The 20506-nt window shown below is 24.5% G+C and overlaps 2 protein-coding genes across 4 annotated transcripts; one reads left to right on the top strand and one right to left on the bottom strand.

Moving 5' to 3' along the window:
• Positions 1–231: 231 nt before the first annotated feature.
• Positions 232–11410, top strand: LOC132927940 (dual specificity mitogen-activated protein kinase kinase 4-like). 2 transcript variants are annotated; one of them, XM_060992509.1, is made up of 12 exons: positions 232–521; positions 630–686; positions 754–844; positions 2836–2940; positions 4818–4847; positions 7159–7222; positions 7294–7407; positions 7721–7840; positions 7904–8023; positions 8610–8789; positions 8852–9072; positions 9142–11410. In XM_060992509.1, exons 1-12 carry the CDS (start codon positions 485–487, stop codon positions 9305–9307), a joined length of 1305 nt encoding a protein of 434 aa, XP_060848492.1. In that variant the 5' UTR covers positions 232–484; the 3' UTR covers positions 9308–11410. The 2 variants fall into 2 exon arrangements, with proteins under 2 accessions (XP_060848492.1, XP_060848497.1); XM_060992514.1 differs by lacking the exon at positions 4818–4847 and having other exon boundaries at positions 234–521.
• A 1810-nt stretch (positions 11411–13220) lies between these two features.
• On the bottom strand, positions 13221–15783 carry LOC132927957 (tRNA N(3)-methylcytidine methyltransferase METTL2-like). 2 transcript variants are annotated; one of them, XM_060992523.1, is made up of 5 exons: positions 15475–15783; positions 15162–15314; positions 13967–14320; positions 13733–13905; positions 13221–13397 (listed from the first exon to the last, which is right to left on the bottom strand). In XM_060992523.1, exons 1-5 carry the CDS (start codon positions 15561–15563, stop codon positions 13255–13257), a joined length of 912 nt encoding a protein of 303 aa, XP_060848506.1. In that variant the 5' UTR covers positions 15564–15783; the 3' UTR covers positions 13221–13254. The 2 variants fall into 2 exon arrangements, with proteins under 2 accessions (XP_060848506.1, XP_060848508.1); XM_060992525.1 differs by having other exon boundaries at positions 13985–14320; positions 15475–15780.
• Between the last annotated feature and the right edge of the window lie 4723 nt (positions 15784–20506).

Here is a 20506-nt window from a genome sequence, read left to right as displayed (position 1 = left end):
TATAAACGATTGGCGCCTTGTATACATAGAAATGCAACCATAGATTAAATATACTATATTTAATCTATGCTCAACCTCACACTCGTGTATATATATATATTTAATGTCATGTTGATGTTGTTTCGCAGTGTGGCCAAATGAGATGTCAACAATCCACTTGACTAATATTTTATCTTTGAATTTTTGTTATCAGTAATGTCATCCTTAATATTTTCTTGTCGCGTTGAGAGCTGCTACTGAAACGTTGAGTGTAAGTTCACTTGAGTAGTTGAGTATCAATTCTTAATATTTCAGATTTTAATGTTCAATTTGAAATTTCAGTAGTAAAGCTTAAAATTTGAGCGGTACTGTTAAAATATAGTCAACATAGGTATAGTTATATATATATAGTTGTTTTCTAATATTTTCTTTAATAATCCTACAAACAATTTCAAATCACTTAATATTTTCTCATGAGTGTTAGTAGCATACTAGTCGCACAAAAATGTCCAACAATGACAGTAATGGAAGTTCGCCATCTGGTAAGTAATATTAAGTATTTTATTAACTCTTTTTGAACTAATTTACTTTAAGTTATTTAGTATAGAAAATTTTTGATCTTGTATTGTAAAGTCTGATATTCATTTCAGGAGCTGCAAGACCTTCTCATCCACAGTTAGACATGCGTCAAGAAGCTGCAATAACAGGTATTTGAAGAGTTTGGTTAGCCCATCAATTAAATTAAAATTTAATGTGTATTTAATTCAATCTTAGAAAAAAGAAGACAGCTAAAATTGGCTATCCAAGGAACACCCGGTCCTTCATTTGGATTCAATTCTCCAATACCAAGCTTACAGTCATTAAAGTAAGATAATTTTTTTAATTAAATTTTATTTTTACAAATTATCAGCAATTATAGCTCTTATGTTTCAAGTTTCAACATATAATAAATGTATTTTAAGTATTTATTACTTATATTAACATAGATAATAATCAAGAAGAATGTTAAGAGAGGTTAAACAATAATTATATTCATAATTTCATGTATTTTATATTACCAAATGTACAAAAATATAATTTTCAATAAATGGAAAATTAATTTGGCTATTTGAATTTGAATTTAATAATTTAATATTTACTTTTACTTACATAATTAAATAAATATTTATTTTAAATTATAGAAAGTGTTGTGTTTATGTTAAATAAATTAAAACAATTTAAAATAAGTTTAATTTAAACATTTTTTTTTACTTGGAAAAATTAACCAAAATAAAAATAAATTTTTGATTATTATGCCAATTTTATTCTAATTCTATAACTAAAAATTAATTTTCATTTTTTAATCATGTTAGATAATAAAAAAATAAACAAATACACATGATATTTGTTATTGAAACAGTCTTAATCTATTTCATTGTAAATTTAATTTAGTAAGTACTACTACTAGTTAAGACATTCTAGAATGTAGACAAAAACATTGCTATTTTTTACTAATTATGTTTATTTATTTTTAAATACTTCAACATAAGTCATAGCGTAATACCTATTTAACATTTTCTTGATAATAAAATATAGATTTTTATTAAATATCTTTAGTTAGTTAAATTATTTTATTACATAAACTTAAAATCATGATAGTAGCTATTAAGACAAATGGCTGAAAAATGTGTTTTATGCACATTAAGTATACAAGAAGATGATTCTTTTATTAAACAACACTATGTTAAAATCTATAAATGTTAATAAATTGGAATAAAACATTAGTGAAGTGATATAGAGACTACCTGCAAAATTATGGTCTTTTACTTTGCTCACTCAAGTTTAAATACTTAACTAAGTCATAAACTATGCGTCCAAATTTTGATTGGAAACCATGTAAAAAAAAATATTTTCAAAAAGTATTTATAGATGTTGAAATAAAGAGTGTTGTTTGATAAAAGAATCATCCAGTACATATTGATTGGTTAACCAACCATTATTTAAATTTTTTATGCTAGCTATCTTAATTTTTAAAAACCACATTCGTAAAATGACATTGAAAAATTACCAAAATAAACTGTTATACAAGTTGGTGGCCTGTTATAATGCTAAACATAGGCACAATTTGGGAGGGAGTGATTGAGTGTGCTTATCATCCCCAAAATATTTCATGTTGATTTAGATTTTAATAGTAATAGGTATCCATACCATAAGATAACATGACAAAATAGAGGGGCTTCAGCACCCTCAGTTTTTTCATTGAAATTGCACCCCTGGTCCTAAAATGTATTGTTGGTACAAAGTAAAAAACTTGTAAATTGTTGGCGCGTAAAAGCATCAATAGCTTTGAATGTATTAGTTTTTACATTAATCATTAAAAAAATAATAATAATATACAAAAAATATTATTAAAATAGTCTAGAATTGTGAAGTAGTATTGTTGGACACTCCCTTCTATCAAGTCCTGTAATCAATTATCTTTATTACTTATTATATAAATTAATACAGATTATAAATATTCTTTTTGTTCTTAATAAAATAAAATAAAAAACAATAATTAAATTTTTAATATACAACATGTTAATTGTTAATATATTTAATATAAAGCGGTTAATAAAAAATTTGTACAAGGTAAATAATTAATTTTTTTTGTATTAATTTTGTATTATTAAATGTGTCGACATATTAAAAATTTGATACTACAGAGTACATATATGTATATATTATTAATAATTTAATAAAATATATGTTCATTATGTGATAATAAACATTTGATTAATTAATAGTGTACCTATAACATACATTTTGTGTGCAAATGTTAATCTTGGTCTTACAAGTCATTAGTATATCTAATTTAAATATATTAATTGTTTTCAGATTTGAAGAAGATAATAAATTATTAAGCAATGGATCCACATCAAAACAACCAAATTTACCTAGAGTACGGTTATCTAATACTGAAACAATGACTGAAAAGTCACGGTAAGTTTAAATCTTTGTATTCTAGATCCTGAACAAATTACCAGATCATAATGTATTAGTTTTACAATGATGTGTTTTATTTTTATTTTTGTGACTGTCAATCTATCTTAAACTTTGATGATAGTGTCTGGTAGCAAATTTGATGTAGTTGGTACTTTTGGGGATAAAAAGTATGGTTTAAAATTCACTGTACTTTTCAAAATAATTATCAAAAATCTCTTGCCAAACAAAAGTACTTATACAATACTCGATTTGACAAATTTACATTTTATTTTATTATTATAACTATAATCTTGATTATTCTTTACATAAGTCTCATATGTTGTCCATACAACAATTAAAAATATTGAAAGTACATAGGGACACATTTTTATATTTTAGCACATTTTCTATAATTATTGAGATAATGTTCCCTTTTCTAAGTTTTATTAATTTTTCTACATGCAATGTAATTATGTATTAAGAAAAACCTTGTTAATTGTAAAATATTTATTTACCCAGAGTATTATTAATAAGTATTCAAGTAATGGATTGTACTAGTCAATAGTCATTAGCCATTTTAACGATATAAAAGTGGTTAGCATATACTCCCATTATTGAAAATAACAATAAAAATATACACGTAGAGTGGTAAAAACATAAAAAAAAACAACCCTAATAATTAGGTAGATATTAGATTCTTAAAATAATACTATTTATGAATTTTATTTTACTAATGATGAATATATATTATTCATACTCATGTCCTTAATATTTTCTAGTAATCTTAAATGTTTTTTACTCTTAAAATAAATATCACGTTAAAAGATTAACATTTATCATTTTTCTTACAACCTTGTGAAATAAATAATTATTTTGTATAGTTGAAATAATATTATATAAGTATCTTATAAAAAGATAAACAAAATAGGACATGATTAAAATAAAAATGTAATTGAATAACTGATATTAAAAATAATTGTTGAAAACAATTGTATTCTACTAAATTCAATCAAACATGTCATTTTCTTTAGTTAGTTATTCTGTGGATCATATCACATTACACTTTTACAATTGACCCAAAAACGAAATATTTATAATGAATATAACTTTTAAATTGTTCAGTTCTTAAACTTAAAAGTCTGTTAAATAATTAAACGTACTAGAGGAAAATGATTTAATTGATATGGATTATTGATTAGCTTAATGACATTGAAACATGAATATACTGGAATGTCATTATTACCATGTCATAATATAATCATCTATTTATCTTAATTAATTTGGGATAATAAATGTAACTATATCTAAAGAGATTCAGCCCATATTTTTTGGTTCAGTCTGTTTTTTTGAATTGGCTCAGCTTTATAGCATTATATGTGGAAATTATTATTGCAAGCAATCAGTATTAAAATCATTTTAAAAAAAATAATGTTTTTCTGTATTTTAATTAAAAATACATTATGGTGTGTCCATTATTGTATTCAATATTACATATTAGTTTACTACCAAATAAAAACATCATAAAAGTTCATATGATAAAGCATTCTCAACAGTTAAAAATTAAAAGATTTGGCGAGTGAATAAAATAGTATGTTGTTGCTTACATTTGGTCAAGCAAAGCATGGTAAAATTTTATAGTTAAAAAAAATGTCTTTATTTATATACCTTGAGGGATTTAATATAGATTTTAATATAGATTAAATTATTCTTAAATACCTGTTTGTATTAAAAACTAAGCCAAAATAAGTTAACTATTGCTAATTTTAATAAAATATTAGGTAAAGTATGTTTTTTTTATAAGAGGATTAGTAAACATATACAATTAATTTTGATTAACAATTACATTTTTACTTTAAAATATTAGTATTATAAAGATATTTTCTTTATGTATACAGATACAGATCCATAGAACGTACTAAATTACGGTAAGTTAATAAAGAAAAACAATGAAAAACTTTTTTTAAATATAATATTTTCATGCATATTATGTAAATAAAATCTATATCATTTTAAATGATATTTTAATTATTTAAAATATAATCTTTAATTATTCTCTTTATGAAAATTTGTTTTTTTTTTAATTACAGTAACAATTTATTTTTACAAATAAAATTATTTATACCTTACTTATATAATTTTATGATTTAGAATTGTTTTATAAATTTATTCTAAAATTGATTTTTCAAGTATAAAATATAATTATAAGGATTATAATTTGCATAATGTTATGTATGAATGAATACATTTGCGTATAAGGTTATATCAATAAAAATATTTTTAAGAGTACATTTTTGGTAAATAATATTTCTACTTTTTCAAAATTAAAAATTTTTAATTCTTTAAATTTCTTAAATAATTTACTAATAATTATACTAATAAGAAAATTAAATCAACTGAAAAATGCTTTTTTTTAATACATTAAACTTTAGATTCAGTATAAATAACTAATAAAAAAAAGTACAAATATTAATTGTAAGAAAATATTACGTCCATGTATGTAGTATTGTAGTTATAGTTTAATAAACATACAACATAGAAAATTTGTGTTCAGCAAAATCAATCTTGTCTTGTTGGGTTTAATATTAGAGTGGACAGACTGTATTAACTTTTATCAAAATTAAGCGTAAGAACATTACCTGTGTTTAGCATTGACTGTTTTTAATATTTTAATTTTTAAGTTGTAATATTTACAATACTCATAATTTGCATACAAATGAAAATATTGAGAAAAATTAACGCTTAAACATAAGTAATGTTCTTAGCTTTAACTATAATAATAAATCAATTATCTTTGTTATTAAAAATAACATATATAATTGTTTCTACTCAACACAATTTTTTTTTATGATCATGTTTATAACGCTAATACAACACATACTCGTATAGCGTCCTCTTAATATTAATTAACAATTTAAATTTTTTAAATAATTAACTAGACTGACAGTGTTGTATTATATTTATGCTATTTTTAAACAAATTTCTTAAGCATATAACATTATAGATCATTTATTTCTGATTTCATTAAAAATGCATACAGTGTACTCTTGATTATCCATAGTCTTCTGCAGAATCAATACAAAAAAATATACATATCTTTACATATACATTATACTTCATTATCGGTTAAATTGGGTTGCAATAGCCAATTACTTGATAATACAGATTTTATGTGGTTTATTTTTAATTATAAAATTTAAAATATATATTTTTGTAATATATGAATGTTTAAATAAAAGTTCAATATGCTCTAATTTAATTTTACTTAAATACTATTTAAAATTACATGAATTTTGCGGATTATCCACGGTATTTGCTTATCCCTGGATGCCAAGTCACCCTATTCCGCAGAAAATCGAGAGTACACTGTATTTTGTCTAGTATGATTAGACCTAAATTTTGTTTAGTAACCAGTGATTAATAGTTTTAGATAAGAGAAATTTGTTTTGTAAGGTATTTTAATATTTAAACAATAATATAAATTAACTAGTACAGATGTATATGTCATTACAGGAGCTTTATATACTTAATTATGTAAAAACGCTTGATATATATATTACATTATACTTTATACAAATTTAAAATTATGAAATTATGGTTAAAACTTCTGATGTTAATATAATAAAAGAACTATTATATTAAAAATGTATGGAAAATAATTATAATGAAAAATAAATTTGCAAATTGTTCTTTTTGATTCTTAATAAATCTTACAATAAATTTGTAATTATTTATCTGTTTTCTACTATGTCCATTAAAATATGTACGTATCTTGCTTAATAATGCTTCTCTAAAATTATCAATAAAGAAATTGTACAGTTAATATCATTGGAATATTAGATAACAATGATATATTTTGTATGCTTTAAACATTCACTTTTGTAACAACTTATGAATAATATGCTATTTTATAACACACAAAATCCCAGTAATAACCGCGAAAAGTTGAATAAATGTCACTATTATTTTGTGGGTATTTTATTAATATTTTTATTAAATGAAGTCTGAAGTCATTAACTTAAATTATTGGCCTCTCTTATACTTTGCTTAGGATCTGTGCCTAAATGATTGATTGATTGATTGAGTCAAAGCAGCTATAGTGCATAATATTAATAATATTACTAAAACATTTACTTGGTATTTGAGCTTATAAAGAATCATTGTTTTTTTTATAATAATTATACATTTATATTTCAAAACAATGTACTTCATTTTTTTTTTGTGTATATATATACATAGAGAAAGACTAAAAATGTGTCAAACAATACAATCCACTGGAAAACTACAACTTTCTGAGAACAAGGTTGTTTCTTTTAAAATTAATTATAAATTATACATGCATGTTTGTTTCTTATATACTATTTTATTTTTAAGGTATATGATTTTACATCAGATGATTTACAAGATTTAGGAGAGATTGGCCGAGGTGGTTTTGGAACTGTGAACAAAATGTTGCATCGTAGCAGTGATACAGTAATGGCTGTTAAGGTATTTTAAATTATTAAAATATTTCATCTACCTATTTCTTAAACATATGCATACACAAACTGTTGAGGGAGGAGAATTTTTCCAATACTTGTCAAATATTACTTATTAGTCTATTTTAAAAATAATTTATTAATGTCAGTCATGATTCTTGCCTTTGGATATAAGATTGTCTTATGTTTGAAAAATAGTTGAGTTTGCAGATGAACTGCTGCCCACACTGCCCTTTCATGTGCATATCTATTATCTATGAATATACATATACCTAAATTTAAATTTTAACAATTTTTATTAACTGAATTTATTTTATAAATAGAGGATAAGGTCTACTGTTGATGAAAATGAACAAAAACAATTACTAATGGATTTGGATGTTGTGATGAAATCTAATGAATGCCCTTATATTGTACAATTTTATGGAGCACTTTTCAAAGAAGTATTTTAAATTATTTTAATTTTAATTTTAATCTGATTTAATATTGAATATTGTCTTAAATAGGGAGATTGTTGGATTTGTATGGAACTTATGGACACATCATTGGATAAATTCTATAAATATATCTATGAAAAATTAAATCAACGAATACCAGAAAATATATTAGGGAAAATAACTGTTGCGGTAAATCTTAAAGATCTATATTATGTTGTTTTTGCATATTATTTTTAATGATAATCACATTTCAATCAATGAAATAAATTTCAATAATAAAAAAAATGTGCTAAATATTTTGTTTAAAATTATGTATTAATAAAATTGCATTTATTTTATAAACATAAATTTAATCTAAGTATCAACACAAATAAAAAAAGGTTTTCAATTTTTAGGATATTAACCTAATCAACTAAGTATGTTAATTTAAATTATTAATGAGTGTAAAGGATATGGTTAATGAAATAGTACACAAAATATATGAATTAAATCAAATATTATTATTCAATTATAAAACAAAAAAAAATAAATGCATTTAAAACAATTATCTAAAATAAAGTTGAATATACTTTGTCCTTGAAAATTCTAAATTGTCATAAAAAATTATGAAATATTTTTTTTATTTATTTTAAAATCAATTATGTTGATCTATAATCATTAAATTTATCTTGCATACAACAACATATTAAGTTTAACTATATAATTAGTTTTATTGGAAATTGAATAATATTGATATTAAATACAAAATGTTAAATAATATCCTTATACATTTCAGACTGTAAAAGCATTGAATTATCTTAAAGAAAAATTGAAAATCATTCACCGGGATGTTAAGCCTAGCAATATTCTATTGGATTCTCGAGGAAATATAAAACTATGTGATTTTGGTATTTCAGGGCAGTTAGTGGATTCTATAGCAAAAACTAGAGATGCTGGCTGCCGCCCATATATGGCAGTATGTTTTGTTAAAAATATTAATTTAAAAATAGTTTAAGTTATAATTCTATTTAATTTTAGCCGGAAAGAATTGACCCAGTTCGTGGTCGAGGAGGTTATGATGTCCGTTCAGATGTTTGGTCCTTAGGTATCACTCTAGTTGAAGTTGCTACCGGGCGATTTCCATATCCAAGATGGAGTTCTGTTTTTGAACAACTATGTCAGGTTGTTCAAGGAGATCCACCAAGATTGCAGACTTCTAACAATTTTTCTCCTAATTTTGTGAATTTCGTTAATACTTGGTAATTAAAAATAAATTGAAATTAATAATATTAAGCAACTATTAACATGTATAAAATTTTTACTTGTAGTTTGATAAAAGAAGAAAATCAAAGGCCTAAGTACAACAAACTGCTAGAACACCCATTCATAAAACGTAGTGATGCTGAAAGCGTAGATGTAGCTTCTTATATTAGTGAAATAATGGCCGCAATGGAAAATGATGGTGCATTTATGTACACAATGAATGACCCTTGATAGTATTTTTAAAGTACACAGTCCATAGGTACTTAATAAAAAACAAGATTTATTTAGTTTCAATCATCTTATCCAGTCAGTTATAATTAATTTGGTTCCATATTTCCATGAAAATTTATTTTTTCCAATAGTTATGACAAGCTCCCAACAATTCTTTTAAATAGTTTTTGACTTTGGAGTTTTTGCTTTCCAGAAAAATTATTTTAACAGCAAAGTGGCATATTATTATTATTATTTATTATTATTATTATTATTATTATTATTGTTGATATTTTAATACGAACTGAGTAACATAAAATCCATGAAAAGGCAGTTTCTTTTTGTCCTATTAAATTGTGATGACCTGGTTTTCAATTAATTTCTGTCAGTTTAAATTAACCTTGTGGAGGGTAATCATTTTGTATACAAATCCAGTTTAGAAGTAAGTTACGTTATGTAACTACTATTTGTAGTATGGAAGTTATGATTATTGTATATCAGACAGATTTGTGTGATCGGGCTAAAAGTTCTATTTTCTTCTACCTAATTGGTTATTTAGTAAATCTAATTAAGTCGCATAGGTCAAAGTTTTATTATTAGCAAACAATTATTTAAGCGTAACCAAAATGATTAAATTGATATATTTGATTAAACAAATTTTTATAAATTAATTTGTGTATGTATTGTATTTTTACATAGTTTTGCTTTTAGTAAACTTATAATAAATCGAGCTTGTTTTACACAAGTCCACATAGTGCCTTTTTAGACACATTTTGTACACAAGTTCCGCCAAAATTGGGCCCAAAATATAATTTAAGATATATAAAGAAGTAACACTTTGTTTCTAGTTTTGTACCCACTACTGTGATAATTAATGTTTTTTGCAAAATTATCTTCTCTTGTGTATACAAGTTATATGTTTTAAATTTGTGTAATCATGTATTATATTTTAATTGAGTTATTATTTTTCTGTTCAAACTCAAAAAATACATCTAATTATTTTATTCCATTTTTGTATTTAAGTATTGGTTGTTACTGTTTAAAAACATTGACTCCTACTAAATGTATATATTTTAGTAAACATTTCTAATAAACTAAAAATATTTTTGTTTAAATTGAAATTTATACTAATAGATGATAGTTTTATCAAATACAAAGACATAAAAAATATGTCAATGTTATTAAACGGTTGAAAATAATACAAATTAATTTTTGCAAATTATTAGTGTAATATCAATTGTAGCCTATTATATTTTTTTCATTAATTTTGTATAATTTTATCAAATACTAAACTAAAATAACCATCACAAAACACATAGTAGGTAAATTTATTGTAACCGTAATTTATTTTCTAGATAATTATTAATTTGTCATTGATTAAATTTAAATTAACTAGTTCAAACTGACTTTCTGGTATTTATTTATGTTAAATAACTTATTACATATTTACATCATTGCGTTTATTACAGTAGTACTGTTCTAAAATAAACTCATTATAAAAAACAAATAGATTTATTTAATATAATGAAGTATGGCCAAGGTTGGGCACAAAAATTAATTTTTTCAATCCGTCATGTTAAATTAATATAGACAAATATAAATTTAAAAAATGTAACTTAAATTATTTAATCAGTTACACAGTTTTTTATATACAAATGCACAATTTTGAATTACACCATTTTTTAAACTTAAAAAATAGCATAGTAATTTAATATTGGTCTTAACATTTAAAATTTAAATTTAGTTGCTGTAGGTAGGTACTTCAATAGTTTAATTAACGATTCAATGAATCCAACAAAAAATATTTAACTTGTTAATGCCCAGCCTTGGTATGGATATATTATACTCGAATATTTTAGTGACAATCAAGGCTTAACAATTAAAAAAAATTATTAATCAAAGCCTATTTAAAAGAAATAGTACTTAACTGTATGACTATATAATATATATTTATAAATCATAAAAAATATAAATACAATTACAATTACAACGCATAAAAATATTACTGCTATATTGTCAAAATATTTTTCCAATTTATATTTATTGTAAGCGTCAATTCAACTATCTTTAGATTATAATTAATATAATGTACTCATTATTTAAAATAAAATGTACTGATCCAAATTTTATTTTTTATTCTGTTGACTATATATTATACCTTAGTGTTTGAAATTTTATTTTTTCCATGTATTTGAATCATCATTATTATAGTAAAATCACTAAAATCTCCTTATAACAGTAACATTCGATACCAACTTATTTTTTGGGTTTAAAGGTTTTTTTCCTTATATGGGATTGTTGTAAAGAGATTTTCGTCTTATAGGGAATCTGTTGTGAATAGGTTTTACTGCATGATTTTTAGCAACAGATTATTACACAATAACACTATTTTTATTAACTTATATAGTTATATGGTTATAGTTGACTGCCGAATAACTATATAATTTACATAACAGGACGTGTGGTATATGATGCTTAAAATTGTTGTTTTAGCAATAATAAAATGATATGTATTTTTTTTTTTTTTAAATAGCTATTAATTCTAATTTCTTTTCTTAAGCTGAGCAAATACATGAGAAATTGCCAGAACTTCCAAATGATTGATTTACAGTTATCAAATTATAATAATTAAAAAATGTATGCATTATAATAATTAAGAAAATTGTATATCATATGGAAAGTCTGTGTACTATTATACAACCAGTAATATAAAATGAACTATTTATATTCCATAAGTAACTTCATTTATTTTTTTTCATGATTTTATAATCAATAAAATTCAGAAATAGACTATAACCATGTAAGTGAAGAAAAATATGAATAAAGTTCATCATTATTCATAACTAGAATGCAAATTTCTTTTCAATTGCATATTTTTTTCCTTTACAAATTTTTGAATTTTTGTCAGAAATCTTTATGAATTATAATAGTTTGAAGTCACTGGCAAAATTCTTTTTTGCATATTTTTGCATATTTTTTGAATATATCTACTACATTGAATTAAAGCCAAATTTTAAAAAAAAGGTATAAAATAATATTTTGTCATGTAGAAAAATCAAAAATTAAAAATTAAAAAATAATTTAGATTTAATTGAAGATGGTACTGTTATCAATGAATTAACATTTTATATCCATTCATTTGCAATTTTTAGTGATAGCAATAAATAAACTAGAAACTCAAACTATGATATTATATGAAAGCATATAACTGATGAAATAAAAGAAAAAATTCAAGCTATTACTATTTAACTATATATATATATATATATTTATATTTATATACATACACACATAACTATTATTATTATTATTATTATGTATTTATAGTTGCTTTAAATATGCTTTATGCCTCAATCACTTCGGTTGACTTCGAACGGTCTTACTCTGTATTTAAAAATATATTGTTAGAAAGTTACAAATACATGTGGCTAATCATTTTAATAATTAATAAAATACAAATTTTTGATGAAAATAATTGAAATTGTATTGTTTATTTGTTGCATATTGTTATGATTTAGGCTGCATATTATATGGCACATTTTCATACCTTTTAATGCATACAATTTGGCGCTCTATTCATGACTATTATTAATATTATTTGTTTTGTACAGAACTGGTGTCTTTTATTTTGAAATAAAGTGTATGTCCCAACGTACAAACACAAAAGTAAGGAATATTTCATAAAACATTTGAATGTTTGTGTATTTTAAAAACCTTGATCAGAAATCATTTATTTGAAGTTTATATTTTGCATGAATCATGATCAATATGAGCAAAGATAAAATTAGGAAAAGTATACAATATTTATTTCAAATACTCTACTATTCTTGCATCCTGATATGTTTTTCAAAATTTTAAATAGTAATTTATAGTAATCGCTGGCATTTAGTGTTACATAAAGAAAATAGGAATTAATATAAAATATAATTTAAAATATTTTTTGTCAAGTATAATATATTCAAGATTTATTACAAAATGGGTTTCTTATATTTACATTGAATCCAAACACGATACATTTTTAACTGTTTACCTCTATTTACTTGCATACGGCGATCAACAATATTTTGAACTTGTTCAAAGCCTGCTTCTAGGAACAATTGTTTAACATCGTCTATAGGAAAATTGTTTTATTTTAATAACATATCAGGAAAGAATATATAATAAAACTGTTAAAATATAAAAACATTGCAACGCTTAAAAACCCCATTTCAAACTCAATTAATATTGAATGCAAAAATAAGTTAAGTAACAGTAATTGAAACTAATATTTATTTTAACAGTTCAGGTTTTAAAGTTCAGACTTTTTTAAGACTGTGTATTAATATTTTAGTTTCAACCACAATTACAATGTTAAAAATACATAATTCAGGTCTAACCAAAAGATTAAAAACAGATTGATATTTCATTCAAAATTCATTCCAAATAGTTTAATAATTGTAACTATACCTTGAGTAAAAAAGTATACCAATGTTCCATCACCTCTACTATAATAATTTTCTGATATACATCTCCCTTCTTTAAATCTTAGCTGTGCCATGTCGTATCTACCATAATCGCGAAACAATACCATACCTCCTGGTTTCAAGTACTTATAAAAGTTACCTACTACTTGTTTTAATCTGCAACACAATAATTTAAAATTATAAAATTATGAAATGTATACTAGAATATTTCTTTAACTCAATATATATATCACACTTTTCAGGTTGTATAGCGGAAAGAACAAAAACCAATAATATAACATCCAAACTCTCCAAAGCAAATGGAGGATTCCATTCATCATTAGTTATATCACATACAAATGCTGTACAATGTTCTTTGTTGTATTCCGAATTTTCTTTTAGGATTTGTATGGCATTTGAAGAAAAATCACAACAGTACACATGTAAATTGCTGTCTGCACAGTGTGATAATATGGGAAAGACTGAATTTCCAACTCCACATCCCACTTCTAATATAGCGCTTGGTTTTTCATTTTTAAGTAAAGTTATTTCTGGAAATTCAGTAAATAACCAACATCTGTTCTTAAAAAACCTAAAAATAAAATAATTGTTACAAAATGGATTGAAAAATTGTTTGATTTACATTAAATATAAATGAAAAATACAATGTATATTGATTAAATACATACCTACAAACTAAAAATATAATAATTTATCAATTTTCGAAGCAATAATCAATCACCATTCCATGATCACGATAAACAAATATTTATTATTGACACCCTGATATATATTAACATATAACAAGAAGTCAATATTATATTTTCTCAGAACAATTAATACTTAACCAATAAGAAGTATACCTACTGGATAACTGATAATATGGTATTACAGAAGATAAAAATAAAAATAAATTCATGGCAAATTTGATGGTGGAATTGAAATATATACATAAAAAGTAAAGTAATTTAAATTGTAATACTTAGATCTTCATAAATATACCAATACAAAAGGTAAATTAATACCTATTTTATAAAATCATTATTGAAATTCATAAGTATACAAATTAATCTATGAATGATTCTTAAAATTCTTAACAATCCACCTTAGAGTGATCAAAAGAATAGTAACCATAGGCGTAACTCCCCCTGGCTTGCGTGAGTTTGAGCTCCCCCCCAATTTTTTTAGGTAAATGTATGTGTATATAAACATATTTGTATTAACTTTATTTTTTCCTATAATATAAAAAAATATAATGTTTCATATAAACAAATAATCATTCAAATCAGTTGTAAACATCAATAGAAATAATAAATAATATCAATTTAAAAAAAATTTTGCTATAAAACATTTTTAGGAATTTAGCCCCCCTAACTTAATGGACTAGTTACGTAATTTAATATCTATATGTACCGTACACTAATAATACATACTTTTCTTGGTGGACAGAATAAAACTTATTCCAATATTCATCAGCATTATCTTCTAAATCAGCAGCTTTTTCTGAAGGCATTTTTGTTTTCACATGCGCACATACTTGAGACATAGCTTGTATTTCTTGCTCTTCATTCCATTCCACATTATCCCTAAACATAAAAATTATTATTAATTATTTAGAATTTAGTGGTGAATTTAATCAAGCTAGTTGGATACTTTTTTACATAATTTAAAAGTAATATTTAATTTCAATATAATTGCAAATTTATTACAGTCAACAGTTTTGATAAAATTAAAAATTTTTCTTACCAAGCATTATGTTTAAAAACGTCATCGTCGGTTTTTAAAAACCGGTTACCAAATTGTTTTCTTTTAGATTTGTCAATTGATTCAGTCATTTTATACAATGTGAATTTTTTTATTCTATCAGTGTCGTGTTATTTATAACAGTAAGTACAAATTACGTAACATTTTAAACTTTTAAAGTTAAGTTAATCGAACAAATAATACGATTAAATATGAATTGCTTTTTAAAATTTTAAATAGTATAATAAAAATTAAAAATAATAAGTATCAATGTATCACGACTATCACGATTCACGGGAAAGAGGGAGACTGATTATACCATAGAGTACTATTATTGATATTTGATATCACTGATATCAGTCGTCAAAACATTTGAATGGTAAACTACTAAGAAAAAATCATATTATACTAGTATAAGGTCTATGGAAAAAATGTATTTTCTGTATTAAAAAATAACCATCTATTTGTAAATATTTTCTAGAAATACAAAAATTCAAAAAAAAATAATTTTAAGCGAATTAAAATCTTTCATAAATACAATCTTAATTACTATCAAAGATTGATATTACTATATTAGTAATTGATTATTTTTATTAAATTGAACAACCATTATCCGTCATTATTAAAAATCAAAATCACTTGTATGTCCATATGCTTTATTTTAGCTACCTTGCTACCATTGATTATAGAATAGTCTTCTATAATCAATGTTGCTACCTATGACTAAATAATAAATATTATGAATTCAATGTGAACTCTTAAGGGTTCCAATGCAGCTACTAAAGAAGAAGGGGCCTTTTAAAAATATATTAATAAAAACTTCTTTTAATTTGCTTCTAAAAATTTATAAAATATGATTCTTATACACATTATCACATTATATATCCATAAAAATATAACATAATATTAATTTCCAAGTTACTACCTACCTCATTATAATATTATTATAAGCCTATTTTTATTTAAGTCTTAAAATAAATAAATAATATATTCTATACACGAAATATTTCTCCATGTTGATCTATTTTGTATTTTGGTATAGCATTGTGCTTTAACTTTCTTCTTTTGCATGGAGAATAATTATTACATTTTTGAATTAAACACTTTTCAACCAGCTGTGTTCTTGAAAAGTATATGGAACAAATCCTTGCTATTTTTTATCCACAATATTAAAAAAAAAAATTTAGTATGTATGTATACAATAGCTAGTATACTATGTATTCATTATTTTTATTGTTTATGAGTATGGACCAATAACAATTCATTGTTTTTTTTTCATTATTAATTAAATAAAAACGAAACTATTATATACTATTACCATCTTTCAATGTCTGATCACCAATACCACAAGCAGCAAACCATATTTTATTCCGAGTACTAGGAGACTTAGGTAATCGATAAAAACTAATATTTTTATGTGTCCTCCGATAGGTATTGTTTGAACACCCAGGAACCATACAATTAGGCATATTTAAATTTTTTACTTAATTCAACAATACAAAAATAACAATCTAATGCAACTAAATCAGTAAAAACCATTTAGAACATGAAAAATAAACAAACAAACAATTATTTTGGTTATGATCACATAGGCTATCTTGAAAATGCAGCAATAAAAAAATATGAATTATAAATGTATTTGATAGTTATATTTAGAATATCAATAAAAAATTATCTAAATATCCTTATTTTTGTTCCATCCTTTCTTTTTTTTAGTGTTTTGCATGTATGATAACTGACAAGCATTCACATTATAACTATTTATAATATTTTTTTCATTGTAATAAGTAATAACATATATGTTTGTAAGAATGTTTAATGGATTTCTTTTTAAACCCCATTTTCTTGTGCTGATGTTAATTTTTTGGTATGATAAATATAAAAATAATAAATAAAACGCATTATTTGTTTTATTAGAACACATTTTATTAGAAAAATAAACATAATAAAACATATTATATATCAATTTAGTGTACATTTAAATCACGGTAGAGGTATACGCACGGCCGTATATTCATAATGTAAACAATTGTCCCAATGGATGTGTTTGTTTCAAGAGAAAACCGGTAGATTACGCTGCAGACCAGTGGCCCTAATTTGTATACATATTTGCAATCATGACTAAAGTCCGCGTCACGAAAAGTGGCGGGTGACCGCCACGATCCAAGCGGATTATTTGCTTTAGTGGTTATCAAACAACAATATAGTTTACCGCGCTTTTTCAAATACGCCTCTATATTAACCTTAAAATGAACTATTTTACCTCCAAATTGTATTTAAGTGATAATACGTATCGTAAATTATAATCACAACACTACGTATCAACCACGGATATAGATACTATGTTTGCACAACGGTCAACGAGCACGGATATGACGGCTCAGAATGTTCCTATCAAGAATGAATAGAAAGTCGCGTCATACTAGCGCTCTCTATAGCCTCTATTATTGTAATTAGTTATGGTAACATCACAAACTAAATGTAGTCTGTGGTAACATGGTACAAGTTTTCTATAATAATGACTGTAGAGGGCACTAGTAGTACGCGACTTTTTGTCAGATTTGATAAGAACATTCTGCGCCGCTCAACGCCGTGATCCAATATAGGCTGTCGTGCAACCATAGTATCTGTATCCGTGGTATCAACGTATTTTACAATCTGATTATTTACAATTCCAATACAATTTGAATGAAGGTTCAGTCACAGAATAAACAGAAAAGAATCATTTTTCATTTAACATGGGTTCTTATGGGAGATGATAAAATCGTGTCCACCATGTATAGAATTTAAACGTGCTGCCACGTACGGGGAAATTCCCATTTTTTCTTTATATCGTGTAACACTGTTCATTCGTTCAAATTTATATTCAATTAAATCTAAATTGTATTTTTACCATCTATTAAATCTAAAAAAACAAAAAATGTTCTTATTTAAATTATTATTGTTTAGTTTATGTTGGACGTTCTTGATAAATAAACAAAATAACACATACATAGCAGATTACAATGCAAGTGTAGTGTGCTAGTTTAAATGATCTATGCAGTACTATGAAATTTACTTGGTAGTTTAGTAATTAGTACACACAATTAATAAAAACAATGTTCTTCTAAATAAACACATTGTTACAAGTATGTGACATGTCATAATCTGTAGTATGTAGGAATACCTCTAATTTACATTTACCAGATCTTATTAGGTACGAGTAGTGAAAATCCAAATTACAAGTAATTCAATGTATTTTTATTATTTATTTGTAATTATAAAAAACAATTTATATACAACAATCATTACAAATAATAATACAAAATATAATAATTATCAAAGTCTTAACAAAATAGTAACATAATTAACTAGAAAAATTTAGAATTGGGTAGTTACAATAGGATATTAGTAACGAAAGAACATTAGTTGTACTTTCCTAAAAAAATTACAATATAGTAATTAATAATTAACAAAGTCTTAATATCAAAAATAATTATTATATTATTATTACATTATTCTGTGGTTCAGTTATCTTATTATATTTTTTTATAAATTGATAATAAAAACAAAACAAACATAATACATACAATATGATAGCAGAATAAAAAAATAAATACACAAGTGAAAATATAATATGTTATTGTGAATTTTATTCCGAATTTCCTTCATCGTCACTGGAGTCCCAATCGCTGTCATCAGGTAACAATGTCAATATGATTGGCTCCAACACACTGTCTCTCATAATTTCTTTTTCATTGTCTTGATCTTGCAATGCTTCTGCATGTCTCACGCACTTCACCCAATCATGTTGAGTTATCGAATCCAATGCTTCGTGAGTCAACTTTTCTATATCGACCATTTTGAATGTTTTATTTTTTGTCGCCACTTGATTTTTTACCTTGGCCCATATCAGCTCAATTGGATTGTATTGGGAATGGTGCGGTGGAAATCGAAGAACTTCGTGGCCCATTTCCAATGCCAATACATCCAATTCATATTTTTTTTCAAATGGTATTAACGCTTTAACTTTCTGTCTAAGTTCAGCTAAATTTTCTAATGGTGAAAAATCTACATTTTTTTTGGTCAACCAAGCCTGCACATCTGCTTTTCGCGTATTACTTTTGGGAAAGTTATCGATGAGGGTTGAATGATAAGATGCATTATCCATAACTATCACGGACGGTTCTTCAAGGCTGTTCAGCATTTGGGTGAACCAAGATTTGAATACTTCAGAATTCATTTGGCTGTGGTAATCCGTAGAATTGCCAGTATTACTGCAGAAAACCAATTTTGAATTCTGAATGAATCCATATTTGGCACATCCTGCATGAACAACAATAAGGCGTCCACCTTTTCCATCAAGATATACAATTGGTCGAGTATCTTTATTTTGGCGCATTGTACAAATTTGTCTTAAAAATTTACATCTAAGCGCAACAATATCGTTACGTTCCATCAAAAATTTACGACCGTCGCTACATTTTTTATAAGAAAATTTTAAATTCCTAAGGAGTCTTTGAATTGAACTTAAATTTCCCGAGTAATTAATTTTGCTCTTGACGGCATTGAGTATTAATTCTGATGTAAGATACTCACTCCTGTCGTAAAATTCATGAACTGTCCTCCTAACAACATCACTGTCGAAATCATCCAACTCTGAGACATATTTTGCCCGCTTGTATGTTTTACGTGGAGATGAAAAAGAAGGGCCCGTCTCAGGTAATTGATCATTTTTCTTCACTTCGGAGCAAATTCGTTGAATGGAGCGTTTCGATACTCCGCAAGCCTCGGCAGTAATGTCTTGCGTTTTTATAAAAAAATTGTCGTCAATTTCTTCTGATTCTGATAGTTTTTTAAAAAATAAATATACACTATAAACTATTTTTTTACTTTGGCCATGTAGATCTTTATCTTTAAATGACATTTTAATGTTAAATACAAATAATAAATATACGAATCACTAGGTTTTTAAAAAAACAAATATATTTGTAACGTATTACTACGACAGCAAACCGACGTGTACACAGCAACAGTGAACACACTATAATGTAAA

The sequence above is a fragment of the Rhopalosiphum padi genome, chromosome 1, assembly GCF_020882245.1.
Source record: "Rhopalosiphum padi isolate XX-2018 chromosome 1, ASM2088224v1, whole genome shotgun sequence".
Classification (NCBI taxonomy): Eukaryota; Metazoa; Arthropoda; class Insecta; order Hemiptera; family Aphididae; genus Rhopalosiphum; species Rhopalosiphum padi.
This window is presented reverse-complemented; position numbering and strand designations above follow the sequence as displayed.

Bases quoted from the DNA above. Each gene is read 5' to 3' on its own strand.
- LOC132927957 (XM_060992523.1), bottom strand. From the start codon at position 15,563: ATGACTGAATCAATTGACAAATCTAAAAGAAAACAATTTGGTAACCGG. The intron at 13,906-13,966 runs GTTAAAGAAATA...ATTGTGTTGCAG, and splicing joins AAGTGTGATATATATATTGA to ATTAAAACAAGTAGTAGGTA. The intron at 13,398-13,732 runs GTATAGTTACAA...ATTTTCCTATAG, and splicing joins GGTATACTTTTTTACTCAAG to ACGATGTTAAACAATTGTTC.
- LOC132927940 (XM_060992509.1), top strand. From the start codon at position 485: ATGTCCAACAATGACAGTAATGGAAGTTCGCCATCTG. The intron at 8,024-8,609 runs GTAAATCTTAAA...TATACATTTCAG, and splicing joins TAGGGAAAATAACTGTTGCG to ACTGTAAAAGCATTGAATTA. The intron at 9,073-9,141 runs GTAATTAAAAAT...TTTTACTTGTAG, and splicing joins GTGAATTTCGTTAATACTTG to TTTGATAAAAGAAGAAAATC.